The sequence below is a fragment of the Myotis daubentonii genome, chromosome 13 (assembly GCF_963259705.1).
Source record: "Myotis daubentonii chromosome 13, mMyoDau2.1, whole genome shotgun sequence".
In the NCBI taxonomy this organism is placed as follows: domain Eukaryota; kingdom Metazoa; phylum Chordata; class Mammalia; order Chiroptera; family Vespertilionidae; genus Myotis; species Myotis daubentonii.
The window spans coordinates 54,117,802-54,138,296 of NC_081852.1; the positions used below are offsets into that span (position 1 = coordinate 54,117,802).

General features: G+C 50.1%; 1 protein-coding gene across 47 annotated transcripts in view; it reads left to right on the forward strand.

Moving 5' to 3' along the window:
- The window catches only part of TCF7L2 (transcription factor 7 like 2), a 195,171-nt gene that overhangs the window by 120,263 nt on the left and 54,413 nt on the right, over positions 1 to 20,495 (forward strand). For 20 of the 47 annotated variants that reach the window (XM_059661408.1, XM_059661415.1, XM_059661406.1 and 17 more), the window contains one exon: positions 333 to 473. The exons of the other annotated variants lie outside the window; for them this stretch is intronic. In XM_059661408.1, the coding sequence (XP_059517391.1) occupies positions 333 to 473 (141 nt within the window). The remainder of the gene's footprint in view (positions 1 to 332; positions 474 to 20,495) is intronic. 47 annotated transcript variants of the gene reach the window in all.

A 20,495-nucleotide genomic window follows, 5' to 3' on the forward strand; every position in this document is an offset into this window, starting at 1 on the left:
GAGAGAGGGGCTAGCCAGCTGTCTCCCTGGAGGCCTAGAGGCAGGAGTGGCCGTGTGCGTTGGGGTATCGCGTGCCTTGGGGTAACAAAGGGCTGAGGTGGGGGAGCGGGAAGGGATGCCACAAAGTCTGCATGGAGGAGGCTGTTACTATGCCGCTGGAGGGGGTCCCCAGGCTGGATGGCAGGGAGGTGGACGAGCTCTGGGTTCACTCCTCGCGGGGAGCTGTAGAGGAGTGGGGTGAGGGTAGAAAGCCAGGCTGGGGCCGCGGATGCCTGGTGACTGCGCCCCCGCCCGCCGAGCCTCACTCTGTTCCCCTTTCTTCCCGGCCGCAGTGTCCCCTCCCTTGCTGCACTCAGGGCCACGACTGTCAGCACCTCTACCCCCCCTCAGACTTCACTGTCAGCACTCAAGTCTTCAGGGACATGAGAAGGAGCCACTCCTTACAAAAGGTTGGGGAGCCCTGGTGTTTGGAGGTAGGTGGCGGAGCCGAATGACGGTATGAGATGAGCCAGCCCCGACATGAACCCGCCCATCCAAAGTTTACCTGCAGCCAGGGCAGGGCCCATCCGCTATGGCCCAGCTTCCCGCCGGGTCACTGTCGTGTCGGGTGCCATGATGTCTGGGTGTACTGACTGCTGATGGGTGTACCAGAGCCATAAAGATGCCAGTTTACCAGAAGAGGGCGGAGGGCGGGGCTCCCAGGGGCGGCCGGCGGCCCAGTGTCCTGCGTAGCTTCTGGGAGAGCGAACAGCACCTTATGCCATTAAACTTGACCCCCAGGAAATAAGTCTCTGGGTGTCTTTCCACTCCCAGTGGAGGAGGAGTTATCACCTCCACTTCGCCTCTGTTATCAGTCACTTCGAACTCATAGCTTTTCCTTTGGAATCAGGGTGCCCAGGAAGGCTCCGTCCTCCGTGGGCCACCTTCCCGGGCAGCCGAGCACAGCTTTCTTTGCAGACCCGGCTCTCCAAGGACAGGGCGCATCGTCAGTTTCTTTTAAATAATTCAATATGTCGTCAATACCCCACGCCGCTCCGTGCTCGGCAATGACAGTTCTCTTCGGATTAGTGGTCCCAAGGAATAAAGAACGTCGAGAGCACGCTTTCATCTTCAGAAAAGCAAAAGTCAATGCAGATGAAAATTTTAAACTAACTCTTTAGACTTAAACAGCAAATGATTTTGTACTAACGCTAGCTTAAAAAAAAAAAAAAGATAAGTGAATATTCGAGAGCCAATCCGTAAAGCCCTCTGCCTTTGAAAAGCGTTTATTGTATACCTGCTATATGCTGAGCGCTGTGCTACGTGTTAGGGCTCCGAGGACAGAAACGGGCCTAGGGCATATTAACACGTGCCCATGTGACTTGCCTTTGGAGAGGGAAGGGGTGGACTAAGTCATCTTTAAAAGCTTGTTCTAGTTTAAGAAGTAGTACCTAGCCCTTTAAGAGAAGCAGAGACATGGAGAAAACCGTACAGAAGAAACATAGGCACCCACCGTTTTTTTTTGTTTTTTTTTTTTACCTGTTTATAATCTCTTCATTATTTGGATGCATTTCTTTTCCCAACATTCATGGGTCTAAACTTTAAAAGTCTTTACTCAGGTTCGTGTTATCTTTCCACTTGACATAGCACCCAGGATGCTATACAGTCCCGTGTGTCTTAGCTCTGGTTGGTCACACCACAGATTGGCATCTTGTGGAAATCTTGCTATCTGACCATTCCCCTTTGGCCGGGTGTGCGTGAAACAGAGGATGTTCTTGACTGTGCCTGGATTACCTGGATCCCAGTTCGTGTGTAAGCCCGTGTCCTTTAATTGGCCTGGGTCTGACAGAGCAGGGGGTCCCCCCTTCTGTGCAGCAGCTGGGGCCAGATGCAAGCTTTTCCTCAGCAGCCCCTCCCTGGGTCATCTATTATAATAAAAGCATAATATGCAAGTCAACCGAACGGCCGAACAGCGGACTGACCGTCCGGACGACCTTCCGGACAAAGCCGGGGCTGTGAAGGCCTACTCTTGCATGGATTTCGTGCATCGGGCCTCTAGTCTTTTAGTAAGTGCAGTGGTTCATTCTGACTCTGGATGAAAAGGCCATAGCTGTTCCTCCAGCACGGCCTGCGAATGCTAACTCATTAATCTTTGGTCGGAGTTATGAGGCCGATAAAGGAGAACCAGACACCCATTCAGAGTCTGAGGAAAACGAAAGAGAAAGACTGGATTTCTGCCTGACCCACAGATTAGATCCCTGGCGCCAGCTCTGCCCGTAGGACGGGGGAACATCTCCTGGGAGAGTGCCAATATGTGCTGCTTCTGGACTGGGGTCCAAATCTCCAACTGTGACTGGGTCAGGCACGGCGACACCACTCACGGGCTGTGTGAACTTGGCAAGGTACCCTACTGCTCTGCCTCAGTTTCCCCATCAGCGAAGGGGGGATCCCACAGGGGCTGTTCTGAGCATCAAATGAGGAAGCCTGTAAAGTGGGGGCTTGGTCAGAGGAGCTGGTGCACCTGGTCTGGCACAAGCACCCGGCAGGATTCTTAGGGGCTCGCACACAGATAGTGTGGCCATGTGATGGGCGGCCACTGCTGGGGCAGCTCAGTTGTGTAGCCGGCCTCCCATGCAGGCGTTTCCAGAAATGTAGATGGCTCCTTTGGAGTGTTTCCTACTGTGAGAATTGGGGTGGTGTATGGAAATCCCATCCACAGCACAGCACTGATGTGCTAGAGGAGGCCCTGGGTAGTGTCATGGAAACCGCACTCGGTTGGAGGCAGGACTGGGTGTAACCCCAATGTCCTCTCCCCTCCCTTGGCAACGCGCTTCACCCTCCAGGATGCAATCCCCGTGCCTGTAAAAAGGGATGGCAATGGAGGACCTACCCTGCTTCATGGGGACCTGTGAGGAGCCCTTGAATCTGATCAGTGACGTTTACCACACATTTTCTATGGTCCAGGTGTTTGCCTATGTTGAGTCTTCACAACCTGGCAGCAGCACTGAGAGGGAGATGCAGTGACTATTCCTTTTTGCAGAAGAACCACAGGGAGGTTAAGCAACTTGCTTAAGGTCACACAGCGAAGGGGTAGAGCCGTGACAGACCCTGGCAGTAACAGTGGTTGGAGCCTTCCTCACCAGCCATTTGCCACCTGCTAAAGGAGAAGGTGTTGGTGTTCAGTACCCCCAGCCTCCTCAGGAGCTGGACAGAACTTCTCCTTCAGGACATCTAAGTCCCATTTTTTGCTCTACAAGTACCGTATTCTGGTACCTTCCACCCCATGCATATTTAAGGTTCACTCTCCCTCCCCTTTCTTTCCTGCAGTTCAGCTGGATTCTCACTCTATAGTTCTCTCCGCCAGGGAATGAAGGTTGGTTGACCAGTTGAGTAAATATGACTAAGAAAGTCGATACCCACCTGGGCAGCATGACTCACTTCTTTCTAGTTAGCTATTCCCGTACCTGTTCACGCCAGCCGTACACAGTCATTACATTGGGGCTATTAACCGGTTTAATAGTGACAATAATAGGGTGTGACCCATGGCATAAATGCATTCAGATAAAAAGCAAGTGTTTTTCCTGTAATTGCTTAGTCAATACCATTTTCACGGAAATGCTTGCAAACAATCTTTTAAAAAGTTCTTTGTCCCAGTCCTTCCCTTACTCCTTGCTTCCTTCCTCTTCGGGCTTTCGACACGTTTTTCCTAATCTGTGGAGATAAGCAAGATGGTGCACCGTGTCCCTTCTGAGGTTTTGGTTGACCCTCCTTTGTGCTAGTGTTGAGGCTATTTGTATCCCATGTTTAGGGATACATGAGTGTGCGTGTGTGCGTGTCTGTGTGTGTGTGTGTGTGTGTGTGTGCGCGCGCGCGCCCGCGAGTCTGTGTGTTCAAGCGGGGGGAACATTATTGGTGGTACTGGCTTACTGACCTCTCAACTCATACATTTAAGGAGAAAAGAGACTTCTGCTAACGTTGCAAAGCTAGTCACAGACAGGGAGTTAGCCGTTCTGGTGGGAGGAAATGAAACTTTTCTTCGGTTTATTAGACCACATCCTATAAATCTGTGGCTTATTATACGTCTGATTTCTGAAAAGCATGGCATCATGGCCGAAGTTTTGTTTTTGCTTGTTAGTCATTGAAACAAATATAGATGCTGCTTCATTTCCTCGGCACCCTATTTTTCAGTACATGTTATGTATGGAAACTCTGGGTTTTCACAACACAGCGCATAGAAGGGAAGTATTGGCTTTATAAATCTCCACTTTACAGCTATGGACTGGCAAGCGTTCCGTTAGGCTGAAGTGTTTAATGTGCCCTCCCCCTCCCATGTCCACTGTGCAGAGGGCTCTGACATGTGGGGGCTTCACCGAGGTGTCCTGGTTACCTAGAGAAGCAGGATGAGAAAACAGCACAGATACTTCTGGAAGGCATCGTTCACATTTTGACAGACTTCCAGCCTTTTCAAAGATGTGTTTAAAAAATCATAGGTGGGCTCATAGCATATACACATTGTTTTCTGCTTATAGTACATCGCTAGTCATAGATACACTTTCCTAGGTCTGCCCCAAAGACTTTGTAAAACCTCTAAGGGTTGACTGTTCTAGAAGGGGGCAGCCCTCACTCTGCTTGGTCATCGCCCGGGAGCAAACCACTTCTCGAGTCTCACTATTACGGTGCATCTCTCGTGGGAGAGGGTGCGAGTTGAAAATGACAGAGACAGAATGACCCGGACGTTGCAGAATGCCCACGTGATCTACATACCGCGGCTTAGCCCTGGTCCATCTGTGCAGGCGGGCCTGCAACTCAGCCCTCCCCCAAGTTCACTCTTGGAGTGGGATGGCTATGGGACCACCCATATTCCTTTATTTCTCCTCTCTCTCATTCTCTCTTTTCACAGCTTCTTTGTTGGAGTCTTAAATGAGTGCCCGAGTTCCCTCCGCCAATTCACTGCAGAACTGTAAATGGGTATCTTGGTGCCCAACGTGGAACTTCCAGCACCTTGGCGAAGTCCCTTTCCCAGGGCATCGTGACCAGGCCGTAGCTCCCGCTGCCGATCGGCGCCCCGTACGTGATGGACACAGCTTGTCCTGCACTCTGCACTGGGGACACAGTCCCAGAGCGGGAGAGGGTCACTCTGGGTCCTGTTGCCCCTGTCGTGTGCCATTCCTTGGACCGAACTCTGTGTCTGCTGTTCCCCTCGCTTCTTCCACTTTCCTTCCACCCTGAGAAGCTGGTGCAGGGGGTAGGAAGTGCAGACGGAGTGCGTGGAGATCCGCGGAGGAGCTCCATCCATGGGGTGGGTGGCGTGTCCTCTCGCCCTGGGTCCACGCCTCTTGGGCCGCCTGACATCCACCCAGCCGCCATGGGCTGTCTCACAGCTCTTATCTCTGTGACCACCTCCCTTTTCTCCATTCTTGGTGAGTCACATGTTTTCTTTGCATCCGGTGTGACAAAGGTCATTAACAGAGAAGACTTGGGCCTTGGACGGGTGACATGCTGTCACCCGCGCGTTTGTTGTTTTGGGCGCTCCCCTTGGGTCATTCTGTGATGTGACAGGTCAGTTTTCAATGGGCTGGACTGTGGCCAGCATGAGTTTAAATTAGCCTTCAGACTTTTTCGTCCCTCTGGGCCCCCCCTGAGTCAAAACACGTGGCCAGTCCTTGAAGGGCAGGAGTGGATGCTCTTGTTATCTGTCAGGCAGGCGGCCTGTCTCCCTCCGCCTCGCCATATCTCTCATATCTCTGTTCTGCAGAGGACTCTCCTGTTATCTGTGTCTTCCATGTCAGGGGGGGTAGATGCTTGGAATTTGGGACCAGAGAGGAGCCCGAGCTCAGCTCAGACTCCAGGACTTAGTTTACTCGTGTTAAGGGAATGATTGTCAGGTACGCAGAGTGGGCGATCTGGGTTTGTCTCCTTCCTTACCAGGCCAGTCTTTCTCTTCTTCATTCGAAAGGTATTCATTCATCAGCCACTACTTGAGAACCAAGAGGGGATACTAGGAGTTGTATCCCCTTTTATCCTTTACTCCATATTTTTCCAACTTTCTCCAAAATATCTCTGAAAGTCCATTTCACACCTGTTTGCAGGAAAAATGCAATAGTGACAAACTGTGTTTTGAGGGGAGCGAGGCGGGAGAGCGGGTCCCGTTCTGGCCCTCCTTTCTGTCCTTGCCCAGCCGGTGGCTGGCCTCCTCTCCTGGAGCTGGAAATGAGGAAGGAGGTGGCCTTTGTACAGCGTTGGAGCCTTTCCGACGCCTTTGTTACAAACTGCTGGGGCCCGTGTGCCTGCCATGCACTCACGCACGTCTCCGGGGCACGCCACCCCACGGTGCTCACCCACGTGCTCCCGGTCAGCGGGGCCACCAGTGCGGCAGGAGAGAACATTTTTTTTCCTCTGGGAAAATCTGAGGCCCATTTGTTCTCAGAGTGAAAGTTTCTGTTTCGGAAAAGTCAGTTCCTTCCGACCAGGGAGGGTGGGGACAAGGAAGGGACTAAGACACCAGAGAAAGGAGAAGTGAGAGTGAAGGGAGATGGGAAGGAATCGGGGTGACCAGAGGACTCACAGCTGCCGCCTCGGTTCATTTCCCAACCCCTCTGGTCACCTGGTCCGCCCAGCCTTGCCTGAGCCCCCTGGGGTCGCAGTCCGTGCCCTGGCGGTGGCCTCTCGCTGCTTAGGAAAACAGAGCTGGCGGGAGGTGGTGTTGGATTGAACTTGAGCTGGGGTTGGGGTCAGAGGGATCACGGAAGCTCTCAATCACCCCTTGCCCAGCCTGGCTCCTGCCTGCTGGGTGCCTGGCGGGCCTGATGGTTCCCCGGAGACCAGGCGGGCAGGTGACAGGCCCACTCCTCCTGGGAAACGAGCAGCCCCTCCACCAGAAGGTGCAAGGAATGTGTGACCGGCCGGAAGGAGATCCTGTTGGTCGTCCACAACCCTGTCTCCCGGACAAGTTTCTTTTCCTCTCGCCTTTTACAGGGATGCCCGAGAAAGCTGGGCGGAGGTGCGAGGGGTGCACGCTGGCTTAGGGCACCTTTTCCTGGCTTCAGAGATACACGCAGGTCCTGGGGCAGGGGGCTGCGCATTTCCTCTGTTTCCTCGTATCTGGGAGGGACAGCAGTGTCTGGGCGTGGACGTCTCGCTCCAGATTTTATAGGGGCCTTTCTTCACTGCCGTCTTGCTTGGTTGGGTCCCTTGCAAATGTCTGTTTTTCAGATTTGTACTTACTACCTACTTGTCTGGGTCCCTGATTTGTTTGTTTTGGTTCGGTTTGGATTTTTTGGGGGGAAGGTATCTGGGAACCAGGTTTCCTTTGAGATGTGGGACTTTAGAAAGATGATATTTTAAAATGCATCGTACAGCAAACGGACTTTTTCTTTTGGTCTACCCTTCTGTGAATTTTCGCCTCAATTCCTATTATCGCTGTGCCCATCAGGACACATCAGCCTCTACACACCCTCATGCTATCCCTCTGCAGCCACGGGAGGGGTGGGTTTTATTTGTCATTTTTGCTGTTTGAAGGGTAGTGTTAACTTGATTCATCTCTTTCACGCAGAGGCTAACTTCTCCCTGTTGATGACCTGGGCCTGCCCGCTCTCCTCCACACCTTCTCCAGCAGAGGGGCTGGGACTGTGGGCCTGCTGTTGCTGGCCTGCTGTTGCCGGCCTGCTGTTGCCGGCTTGCTGGTGATTGACAAGTCTCAGTTGATTTTGTACTTTTTTGGCACTGGCTGTTCTTGGCCGCCCGCTGTTCTTGCCAGAGAATGCTTTGGGCCACTTTGTGGATTTAGGAGAATTCTAGCTAATTCTGACCGTGGCCAAAGGGAAATATAATTAGCGAGAGAAATATGTTATTGCTAACCATATAGGCAGCAGAGCGAAACAAAACGACTTCTGGAATCTTCTGCTTCGAATTATTTTCATTATTCTTGCCCAGATGTCTTTGCAGACCATCAAGGTTTGGGCATCACGTGTCAAATGAGGATGGTGCGTTCTCTGTAGATTCTGTTGGCCCAGCGTGGTTCTCCCAGGCTGTCCCCAGATGGCCCATGACTTAGGTGAAAACCACACCCCCAATCAGGTTCTGGAACAAGCTGCTACCTGCACGGGGAGGCCAGGCTGCATGTCACCCACTGTGGTTGAGAGCGTGCAATTCCTTAGGGAGAGTGAAGTGCAGGGAAGTGCGCGTAGTGAGCAGAGGAGGGCAGCCTCAGAGGTCCCCAGCTCAGGGTCACACTTGACTGAGCCACAGACGATGGCCCCGCGGTGGACTTGGCCGGGGAAAGTAGAGGCAGTTACACCCGTGTGAATTCCTGTGTAACCTAATTCCCGCCTTTGTAATTACCTGGAGACTTGCCCTTGCAGTCCGTTGAGAAGTGGGAGCAGCGACTGAGGGCAGAAAGCAGACATTGTAGGGGAGACAGACAGAGGAAGGCAACACTCAGAAACACAGGCATGGCTCTTCTTCTGGCCTCCCGACATCTAACATCGCCTTCTACAAAAGTAACCCAACTTTCCTGCTTCTACCCCAGCTCCCCCTCCTCCCCAGGCTGAAGGAATCTCTGGGTGGGGGAGAGTCAGGGCATCTGCGATTTAGCCGAGAGGAGGCGTGAGTTTTGCTGATAAGAAACTATTATTGTGTGGCCAGGTTGGAGGGGAATGTCCTCCAGGTGGAAGCAGAATGATTTTCATGGGGGGAAAAAAATTACACAGTCAACAAAGCAACACAAGCATGGGTCCGAGGGCAAAGCAAGAGGAACAAACAGCCTAGAAACAAGTTGCTTTTGTGCATCCCGCTGGAAATGCTAGGGGTGCTTTACAAAGCCGGGCTGGCGGGATTTTCACAAGGAGAGCCAGTGTGACCACGGGGCCTGGCGCCTTCACTCTGGAATACGCCTCTGGAGGGCCATGCGCCAGGTCAGCCCCCTCGGAAAGTCTTCGCCATTTGTCTGATTGACGTCCGAAACGTGGAACCATTCTACAAACACCCATGTGAGAAGGTGTTTTTTTTCCCTTTTTCTTATTTGGGTGACAGATTGCATGTTAGGGCACTACGAGATGAAAGCACTAAATATTTGTGTTAGAAAAACACAGCGAAAGATTGATAGCTTTAGAAAAACACAGCTCATCCTCTCAGCTGAAAACCGATGGGCTTAGAATTCCATTAACAAAAATGACTGACTGGACGGCCCCCCCCTCGGGGAATGATTCACAAGGGGGTATGGGGGGTGGGGCGAAAGCAGAGGTCGGACAGTGGAGGATTGTACCGGATTCTTTTTCGTGTTGAGTAGACTAGGGCTGCTTCGTTGAACTTGAGGTCCAAGTTCGCCAAAAGAAATGCCCTCTCTCCTTCTTCAATGTTGGTGGTCGGCTCTGGGTCTTTTAGTAGGACGGTTATCTCATAGTTTTTCTCTCCATAAAAAGGAGTATATTTGTTATTCCCTCTTTCAGATTCCATGAAGGTCATAATTCTTGCAAGCCAGGCATGACATATCTTACCTCAGAAGAAGAGAGAATGTGGCCTTGGCACTTGGATATGGTTATTGCATGGGGTCAAGATTCCATGAATTCAAACCTATCATGGCAAAGTTTGTCCTTCTACAAACAGGGATATTTTCGTACCCACTTTCCTTCCTTTATTGGGTGATTTCAGTGAGTTAAGGTACAGAAGGCAGATGGTCTACTTGGAACCCGGTAAACATCTGTCCACATTAGCCCTTACTGACGTGCTAGTTCTCAGTGGGTATCTTTGCACTCATCTTTGGTGCGGGAGGACAGAAGCACGAACACCATCCCTGGTCCTGTGGGGGTGTGGTTTAGTAAAAATGCCCTTCAGGTATCGGGTTCTGTTTTTCCTCTTCTTGTTTCATCCTTACAGCTACTCCATGAGAGAAATACTAATATTATTATAACGTTCCATCTAAATAAGCTAGTGGTCACGTTGAGCGCTTTGTAAGTGCCCGTTCCGGTCAAAGTAGTTTTCTTATATTAACTCATTTCATCCTCCCTGCAGGTAGCAACTGTTCCCCCCCTATTTTTAAAGAGAAGAAAAGTGTGGCACAAAGTTTTAAAAAAATGTTTTGTCCTTGGTTCCACTGAGAATAATTGCTTAGAGCTGGGATGTGAAGGCAGGGTCTTCCTGTGTTTGCAAAGCCAGGGGGCCCCCCTCTCCCCACTGCACTGCCACCCTCTGTCCTTCACCTGTGGACGGTCCAGCTCGCCACACTCATGGGGGCGTGCTGAGCCGACACCCAGATGCTCCTCAGATCCGCTTATGACAGCTGGGGAGAAGAATCTTTATTACCGGAAGCTGTGGCTTTCTGAGTCTCTCAGCAATTGGCAGCCTCGATTTTTGTTTTGTTTTGTTTTGTTTTGTGTGTGTGGTTTTGTTTTTTCAATAATTAGAAACAGCTAAGCTCTTGTTACCACCCACAGTAAAAATTGCTTGGATCCCGCAAATTAAGGGGGAAATTTTTTTGACCGTTTGTTAGAATGATGAAAACAGGACTCGAAAGAGGAAAGTTCATTTTGGAGAGTGAGCTTTCGCTGGGCACATGCTAGGGAGCTTTTGTCCCCCCCCCCCTTACTCCATCCCCCCATGAACTTAGAATCAAGTAATGTTCACGATGGGTGCCAGTGATGGGCGGGGTATGCACAAGATGGCTCTGGGAGGAAACCCACATTTTTTTGTACTTATTAATGGTATGTCTTTTGTGCGAGTGGGTGTGAGGACTGAGCATAGAGCATATAGTTGCACAGTGTGTGGTCCTGTCTGCTGCATTCCACTCCTGATGGTGGGCTAAGTCGGGGGGAGGAGGAGAAAGAGGAAGCCTCGGTTGTACGGCCTCCATTGCGTGGACTGCACCACTGAGGCAGGAGCAAGCCAGGCTTCATTCCGGGTCCGGCGCATGGAGTGTAGCCCAGACGCTTGGTTTCTTGGGACTGTGCTCTAATTAGGCGAGCTGTGCCCCCACTTTGGTAAATAAAATTGGTGCCCTTGCGTATATGTAATGTAGCTCCCCTCACCGCCTCCCAAGACGGAGGATGATGCCTTTGGTTAGGTTAGATGTGCCGTGCAGTCTAGTGGAGCCCCTCGCCCCCTCCCGCCCCAGCAAAGCCTTCCGTGGAGTTCTAAGACCGTAAGTGGTCATCCACGGGGGAAGGAGTGATGGTCTAGTCTTCGTGGGAGCTCTAAGGCGCTGCCTTTGTAATGGAAGGCACACCCGGCAGAGGGGTGTCTGGCTCCCTGTTCCAGTTTCAACCACATTGCTTTTGACTCCTTTTCTATGATGATTCACAGGCAGCGTCCTCTTGCCATCCTGACTTGTTTAAATTTATGGCTTGTTGGCAAGCAACTTTTTGATGCTATTGTTCTCATCTGCCAGAGGCCAAGATCCCCTGTGGAGCACTGCCTGAATTTAATAGATGTCATCTGGGCACCAGGGAGGGCGTGGGGAGGCGCTGGGGGAAAAGCTTGGGAGCGAGATTCAGGGGGATGCATTCAGAGCAGTTGATTCGGTGGTACCACAGTATTGTGTACCGAACCCGAGACTTGTAGGACCCAGGGTGCAGCGTCCTAATGGGCTTTGCAGAGGACCTAAAAAGCCCCCAGTAAGCTCCCCGTTCAACTTGAACTTGGGCGTCTCAGCATCACTGAGCTCTGCCTCTGCTTGTTTACCATGCACGAAGAGCCAGCCCTGTCTTTGGACGCTTCAGGAATGCTTGTTCTGCTCCTCTGGCTGTCTGGGGGCCGGGCTCTCAGGAAGATGGGCAGGGCCATCTTTGTCGCTTGGCAGATGAGGATAAAGGGAGACTAGACGTTACGGATGTAGGCAGGGATCCAGGCCGAGTCTCTCAAACACCAGACTTGTGACTGACAGCTGTTGCAAGGCCATTGATTGGACTTTGTGGGACAGGTGTCTCTCTTTTCTGCTCCTGGATGCAAATTATGCAATAGTTCTTGTGAACTCCCAGGGTGACAGGGTAGGGACCACGCCCGGGACAGCTTGAGTCCATTGAGCACAATGCTATCGAACACTGCTGGGCCAGGCGCTGTCCTGGTGCTGGGGATAGGTGTGAGCGAGGAGGATTGAGACCTATTCTCCAAGGAGTGTATCCTCTGGCTGGAAGTAGTGACTTGAGTTCCTGGGAAATCTGCCCCTCCTGGTCTTCTACAGAGACCCCGTTCATCCTGGCTTGTCCTTTTTTGTTTGTTTGTTTTGTTTAAAATTATTATTATTATTATTACAACTAGAAGCCAGCACGCGAAATCGCACAGCCCCGCCCACCTGTGCGCGCCCTGGGCTCCTACCCACCCCGCCTCACTCTCAGCTCTGCCCACCTGCGCCGGTCTTTGGTCCTTACAGCATTAGGGCCACTGGGTTTTTATAATATAGATTTTATTGATTTCAGAGAGGAAGGGAGAGGGAGAGAGCAGGTTGATTCCGGTCAAGGGCACGTGCCCAGGTTGCGGGCTTCATCCCCAGTGGATGGTGTACAGGAGGCAGCTGGCTTATCCTTGTTGATGCAAGAAGAAGTTGCCTCCAGAGCCCCCGGAGGACTCAGAACTCCCTCAAGGGTTGGGTCCTTCCACCTCGGTGGGAATGGTTTGGGTAAGGAGGCCGCCAAGGAAAGCCACAATAAAGAGAGTGTGTTGTGGACAAGTCCACCTTTGAAGTTCGGGGAGTTTCCAGGGCTGTGGCTCTGACCACAGCCTGGATGCTGCCAGACCCCTTTCTCTGCTTCCTCACTTCTCACTTGGGCCTGGTGACCAGTATCCTTTTGATCCCATTCTCCTTTCCCTCGCCTCTGTTTGCCCATCTAGCTGGACTTCTCACCACATTTCTGTACTGGCTCATTCAACAGCAAGTCTTTCTCTTTCTCCCAGTCACAGAGATCTAAGGTACATACCTCCCGTCCAGGCTCCAGGCACATGGGAGTCTCTTACAGTTTCCAAGGAGGGGAACGTAAAATAACTTTAAAAAGCACCGTTTCTATTTAGAATAGGACACACAGCATTGAGGGCTCCAATAATTAATTTTTAAAGTGTTTTTATTGATTTTTTTTTTTTTGAAAGAGAGGAAGAGAGAGAGATAGAAAGAGAAGCATCATTGACTGGCTGCCTGCTGCACACCCCCTACTGGGGATCGAACCTGAAACTCAGGCATGTGCCCTGCCTGGGAATCCAAACCGTGACCTCTTGGTTCCTGGGCCAACACTCAACCACTGCGCCACACCAGCCGGGCCAGTAATCAATATTTTTAACTATAGCCCTGATTTATTAAGAAAAGTTGTGGTCTCCAGGATTTTTTTTTAAAAGAGGTTATCTAGGGAGATTGACGGGGACTATTGTATGGGCAAGGAAATAGTAACAAATTGAAAGTTACCCAACAGGTACTAGGCTCTTGGAAAGGCTCCTGTACAAATGGGCCTGGGTGACTAAAAGTATCACACAAACAATTCCTTGAGCAACTCACCCCAGCCAGAATCTTAAAATTATGAGATCTGACAGATACCTACCTACCTACCCCACCATCCTCTCTGTAAACCTGGGAAACTGAGGTCCAGAGAGAGGCTGACCGCCGGGAGGTCCTGCAGTTGTGTAGCTGGGTAGTCGTAGAATGAAGGCCAGAGTCTAGACTTCTTTTCCCCTTTCTCTTCTGCTACCTCTGATTCAAGGTGCAGTTGGATTCACGTTAAGTGCCTGTAATTTTACACTCTCTCTGGATTAGTGTGTGAGGTTCCATGCTCTCCGCGTGAACCTGCCCATTTCCCACTTGAGAAATCCCGACTCTCTGTGATGCCCTGGGTGTTGACCTGGCGACCAGGAGGCTCATGATGGCGATGAGCGTGGACTGACATGTTCCTCCGCTAAAGGTTAGCTGGGGAGAGGTGAGCTGGAGTTCAGATGTCAAGAGTATTGGGGAGGAACGTGCGCTAGCAATTCACAGGAAGTCAGACCTGGCTGTTCCCACGTGCCTTTTGACTGATGGAGGAACAACTAGTTTATGTCAGGGAATCTCACCCTCTTACATAACCTCACCACCTTCTTTTCCACAGGGCTGGGATTTGGGATCCTTTGACAGGGCTGCTTTCTGGGCTTTTTGTTAAAAAAAACACACGCAAACCTTAGTAATATGTGAAGGCGGTCCTTTGAAAGCTAGTTTGGAAAGCATGTAGGTTTGGGGAGCATCAGTACTTGAACTCACAAAGCAACCCTGACTTGAGTTGACCACAGTAAGATTGGACTCCAAAGTTCCCCAGTGATTTTAAAATTTACCAAGAGCTCTTTCTGCTCCTTAGGCTCCCATGTCCTGTCACAAGCTGGTGCCCCGGGTTGAGTTCAGCAAGTTTGTTTTGACTTGTGGCCCGAGATGGGAGGGAAGCTCTCATTATGTAATGTTAAGCTGGGCCCGGAATGTCAGCTGGGCTCGACCTGCCAGCGCTTGATGGGCTGGTTGGGAATGGGCTATGTTTAGTATGACTAATCCAGCTTGGCTGAGGGGGGGTGTGGGGGGTGTCTCTCTGAGGAGGGAGGCATGACTTGTGCTATTTCAAATCTTAGCACTGCACCCCCACCCCAAAACCCCACAACTTCGAGCCATATGACTAACCAGTAAAATCAGGGGCTGTTGATGGATAAGATTGCTGTAGAAATCCGTGGTCAAGACATCAAGGTACTTGACTTGAAATTAAGGGGTTATGTGAAATAGTGTTTCTTGAAGTAACCTGTGTTGGGCAAGTGTTGCTCTCAGGGTTACTTAGTAATTAAAGCAGATATTAGGCTACTTAATAAAAATAGCGGTGAACCCTAACAACAGGTATAAACATTTACAGCAAAAAAAGAGGGGGGCTATTTTTTTTAAAAGAACTTTTAATGCATAATTCAAGGTCTTCCTACTGACCCTCTGCTCCTGATTTGGGAGCCCTCTGCTCCCTTTGCCCTCATGCACCCCGCCCCCCCCCCCCCCAGCTTCCTCTTGTTTCTTCTCGGAGGACAAAAGAATCGCATTTTTATGCAGATGTTTTGTGATGAAGGTAGTTAAAATCTAGAGCCACATCTGCACTATGATCCTGAGACAATGTGGCCTTCACCCCGCACCAGAGAAAGGTTGTGGCTTTGGTGGGGATGGTTTGGGGGGGGATGGCGGAGCTCAACCTCTGCCCTGCCTGAAGTACGGGGGGGGGGGGGGGCGCGCTGCTTTTGTTCCTCTTCTGATGAATGGAGGTAAAGTGTGCACTGAACCTGGAAACACCTCCTTTTGTGTCCAGTGCTCTCCTAACACAGGCTGTTAAACTTGGGGCAGGCTCTCTTGGGGGAGATTGAATGGGGCCATTGTGGGAGGGAGGGGCTCACCCTGACGCCATTGAGGGTGAAGAGATGCCATTGTGTTCTTAGTATTAAGCAAAGGAGGAAGACTGGGGCATCCATGTGGCCACGGCACTGGTGGCTTTCCTGGGATTGGTTATCCCGGGGGAACGTCTACTAGAGCCATTGGGTGGGGTCCTCCCTCACCGTGGAGCCTCCTGCAGTATAGATCTCTCCCCCTCCCTCCCTTGAGCATCCCAGCTGGGTGCTGCCTGCCTTGGGCTCAGACATCATTTCTGCAAGGAGGTGACTCTTTCCCTCCAGGCATCTGAGTTAAAAACATTTGTTAAAAATCACTTCTTCCACTTTAGGAATAACCAACTCGCCCAGTTCCCTGCCAGTGACTTTTCTGTGTGACGTCTCTGTTGCCATCTGGTCTTTCAGAGGCCCTTCTGATCTTAATTATAGCATTCAGCCTTTGTTTATTTAAAAATCAGAAGGCAGATAGGCTATTGAGGGTTTATCTGTACTAATTGTGCCAACATACCTGCCAACTGTCCCCTCCGTAAAGGGAACCACTACAAACCTTACCGACTCGGCGTTTACACACATGCACGCTGCCTCCCCTGATGTGTTGATTGGAGGCAGGAGGGCACTTCAGCTTTAGGATTGCCCTGCTGGCATGTTCCACCTTCTGCCCTGTAGTATTGACTGGCAGGGGATGTAGCCATGGCACTGGAAGAGTTAGAAGACCTGGGTTCAAATTCAGACTCTGTCACTACTGTGTTATCCTGGGGAAATTACTTTATTCTTTGGGAGCCTTAGTTTTGCCACCTGTAAGAATAGGGACAGTGGCACCAGCATCTAGGGAGAGTGTGGCGTTTAAGTGGGGAGTTTAAGGAAGTCTAGAGAACGAGGTAGGCGTGCCTGCCTGGCGCCGTCCTGTTCTGGGATACCAAGTCAAGTCCCAGACCTGTCGTAAACTAGAGGCTTAGATGTGGTGGCATCCACTGCCTGTCTTTGAAGCATAGTATGTGGAGAGTTCATTTTGCAGTTTTTTAACCAGCCCCTGATAATTTTGATATTCTGATTACGCAGTGGTTCATTTCACACTGTACACTATTGTAGAGATAGTGTAACAAATTTCACTCGGAAATTGGCTCCTCCAGGCTTACACTTTGAGAAGACCCCTCGTTGAAGCCACTGAAGAGACATGTTGAGGAAATTTTGCAGCCATCAATCTTATCCTCATTTTAACACAAGGCCTGTGATTCTGGGCCTCTTCCCCAGAATTTAAGAAACTTCTGTGAGAGGAATCAGCTCTCACAGATCCGTGACGCCTGAGTCAGTTACGAACTTTTAGAAAAATGGCATCTTTTTAGATAATAGTAAACTCTTAATTGTTATACGAGGTTCTGATACCCTTTTTATCAAACCATCACAGTCTGAACAACTGAAAGAAAATCAATTTTAGGAATTGTATTTAAAGAATTTCTGATCCCAACATGTTCTTTGAAATATTTTGAGATTGTCTATTGAAGGTGTTCTTTTAAAGATATTTTTCTTTGAAGGCATTCTAATAATAATAATAGTAATAGTAATAATAAGTGTGTGTGTGCAAATTCCTGAAACAAACATTTCTTGAGCATCTACCCAGGGCTTAGTTCTGCACATTTATACTTAGGACACGGCCGTAACCATGTGATCGACGTGCACACATTTTGGTAAAAGAAGCTCTTCCCTTGATACGTTTAACTGCCCCCAAATTACAGTGAAGGAAGAGGTGGATTCTAATTGTTGGCTCACCATCTATATATTTTATCTAATTTATAGTTGGAAAAGCAGCTAAAAATGTTAAGCGTTTATGCCAGTAGTTTGAGGAGTTGTCAATTATCTGACCCCTCAATGAAGGACAGAAGGACCAGGAAGTCCACTCTGTGTATTAGGTCAAAGAGAAGAAGTCCAGATTAGTATTAATTGGTATTCACGACCGTCCCCCGGGCCAGTGATGTTTCTGTCCCAAGCACAGACCGATTTGGCCAACCGTATGGGTCACACGAAGGAGCCAGCGCCTGGAAGTCCAGGGCGGTGCGGAAACCAGGGCGTCTGATCGTTACCACCACCTCCCCAGTCTGTGGAGTCTCCTCAGCTCCAGCGCAAACAGCCGTTCATCGCTAGGTGATGGGGCAGCATGACTTAGCATTTGGGACTCTTTCATTAACAATCGACATGGGGTGATTGAAAAGCTTGGGCTTCTTCTCTAGGATATAAAGCAAGCTTTGCAATTATACTTTTCAGGGGACAGGACAATTGGGGTTGAACATTGAGCCTGGTCATTATAAACTGGTCCTGTTTGAGGTGAGGTGACTTCGACTAGGTTACACATGCAACTACTCCAGTAACTACTGTGCCTTTTACTTCTTTGTTGTAAGTAATTGTCGCCCTCTCTAGATTATAAGCTCCCTGAGGGCAGGACTTCCCTGTGTTTGGTTCACTGATCTATCTCTCGTGCCTAGAGCAGTGCCAGGCATGAAATAGACACTGAATTAGCATTGGGTGAATCAATGAATGAATCCTGAAGGAAGAGTGTAAGGAAGATGTCTCCTATATTCATTACAGCAGCAGCAATAATTTCTCCTCCTCCCCTTTTTCATTTGCTGAAATGACTAACCAGCTCATCTTGAATGAGTCCTAAATCCTCCGAGCCTGTTTGTTTGTTTTCTGTCTGTAAATGGGGCCATTGCCATGTAAGACTTGATTTGATTATGAGAAACAGTCCCTCCCAGCTTCCTTGAAGAGAGGTGCTAGACAAAAACAAGATGGTTTGGGGAAAGGGAAACGGCCGCAGCCCAGGCTGCCCTGCGATGCTCGGTTGCGTTCAAAACCAGTCTCCCTGTCTGCTGTGGACAGGCGGTTGCAACACGCCTCCCATCTGGGCCCAGTGCGAGAGGAGCGCTCCAACTCCTCACTCCCGAGACAGACAGTGGGCGTTGCTATGGTGGAGGAATGACATAACTTAATTTCACCATATTATTCGCTGGATGTGCCCATTGTGTGTTAGCCTCTGGGTGTGTTTACAAGGAGCTTAGGAAAGAGGTGGAGACCGTCTTGTCTATAAAAGCTATCTTGTCGGTGTGAGGGCCAGGCATGTTTACGCGCGCGCGTGCGCGCGCACACACACACACACACACACACACACACACACACACACACACTTCTTTCTTGGCATCCAGCACCAGTTCTGGGCCTGGGGTAAAAATCACTGCCATCCAGCCAGCAGCTCGAAAGGCTCAGAAGGATCTGCCTCCCGGAAACCTCCTCCCGTTACCCTGTGATTCTCTGTGGCAGCAGCGGGGGCTTGCGTGTGCGCGCCTGGTTTCTCAGCGCACACGTGTTGTAAAGGACACAACAGGTACCCGCACTTGACTCAGGAGAGTTTATATCCACTGGTGGCGTTGGGTGACTTTCCCTGGCGCCCTTCCTAGACGTGCTTGTGAAAAGCAAAGGTTCAGAGTCCACAAAAACATCATTTATTGGTTAATGAAAACCAAGGAATTTCAGAAGAGATCGTGCTGTCCCGTTCCGGCACCTTCTCTCATGTTTTGGTGGCAGGTTTCACCCCGAGGTGAGCCATCAGGCATTTTAAGCACATGAAGTGGTAAAGGAAGGTTAGTTTTGGCCAGTATCCATATATTCAGGTCCTCCTCCTCCTCTTAGTAAAAAAACGTTTTTTCCTTTATTGTACTTTTCTGGCGAGTTTCTGAAATGACTTCCCTTCCAATTCATCTGTTAATTTCAGCCCTTGGCTCTAGCAAAGGTGACAGTTATCTTTAAAGCAAATTCCGTTTATTCCCACCAAATTTCCTTATTTTTGTCATATTGTTGCAGCAATAATTAGGGGCCTCACGGTGACAGGAGTCTTGGGTTCTGTAACTGAAAACCAGCCTTTACTCTGGCTGCCCAGGTCCGTCGAGCCAGCTCAGCGAAACCCTGACAGCTCGGAGGTTCGTCAGCATCCCTCCCCGCACCCCAGTGGAGGAGATGCCAGCAGAAAGTCCTGATTCGGCGAATGGGAGCAAAAATCCCCAGGTGTTATTTTGAAATAGTTCACTATTGATCAGATCAACAACTTCTAACATATCAAAGCCACATAATGTGGTTATTTAATTTCCCCCGGCACTTGATTGACTGCTCAGTGGCTACCACAAAGGCATGAATCAGAGGAACTACGGCATCCTCCCTTCCGAAGGCAGCTGACCTGGGTGCGGTGCGGTGGCCGGGTTGACCAGTTGTCTGTGTGCCGGCCGCCTTGCCTGCGAAAGGTGTGCTGCCTTTAGAAATCATGGCCTGCACCCACACTTCTAGGCCCAGAGAGCTCTGTGCTCTCTCTAATTTCCCACCAGCATTTAAAGAAATTAGAAGTGATTTCCTTTGTTTCCCGCTGCTCAAATTAGGGAAGCTGGAGATCAGTGCTAGCATTTTGGGCATCCTTAAACCCAAGGACATACGTCTACTTGAGTCAGCCAGGGAACTCTCTTTAAGAGGGATGGGGGACTAAATAATTGAGTCAGGTATTTAAAGATGTTCAATGTAAACATCAGTCTTTTAAGAACCAAATTCAAAGCCAGTCCCTTAGCCAGTCCCAAATTTGTCACCATGATTCCTCTATTCAAAACCTAGGATGGTCATGCCGGGTCGGGGGCGGGGGGGGGGGGGCGTTCAGCTTGACTATCACCTCTTACAGGTCAGGTACAGTCTCAGTCAGTTAAAGCCTCGATGACCTCTAATCCTGCACGTTTTCGGAAGGAGAGCCTGATGAACAGCCCTGGGCTTGCTTTGCCTGGTACTTCTTCACTCGCAGTCTCCCCAGTGAGCTCCCTGAGTTACTAATATGTTTGCTCTGGCACCATTGTTGTTGTCTTTAAATCAGAAATGCTTATCAATAGGTTGCCTGGTTGGGCGAAATGTCATCTGTCATGTAGCATTTTCCCAAGGAGTGTTTTTCTTTAATACCAAATATACAGTGGTCCTTGTCCTTTGAACATACCACCATTGTGATTTCTGTACAGGAATTTTCTTTATTGACACTGGCTCGTAGGTTCTAGAGACTCCGGTTGATGCTCCTTTGCATCCTGATCAGAAGCCCTGACTTTCTGGTCCTTCGCAGAGAATACATCGCTTGCTACCGTGTGGGTGCCCTTAGAGGGGGCAGC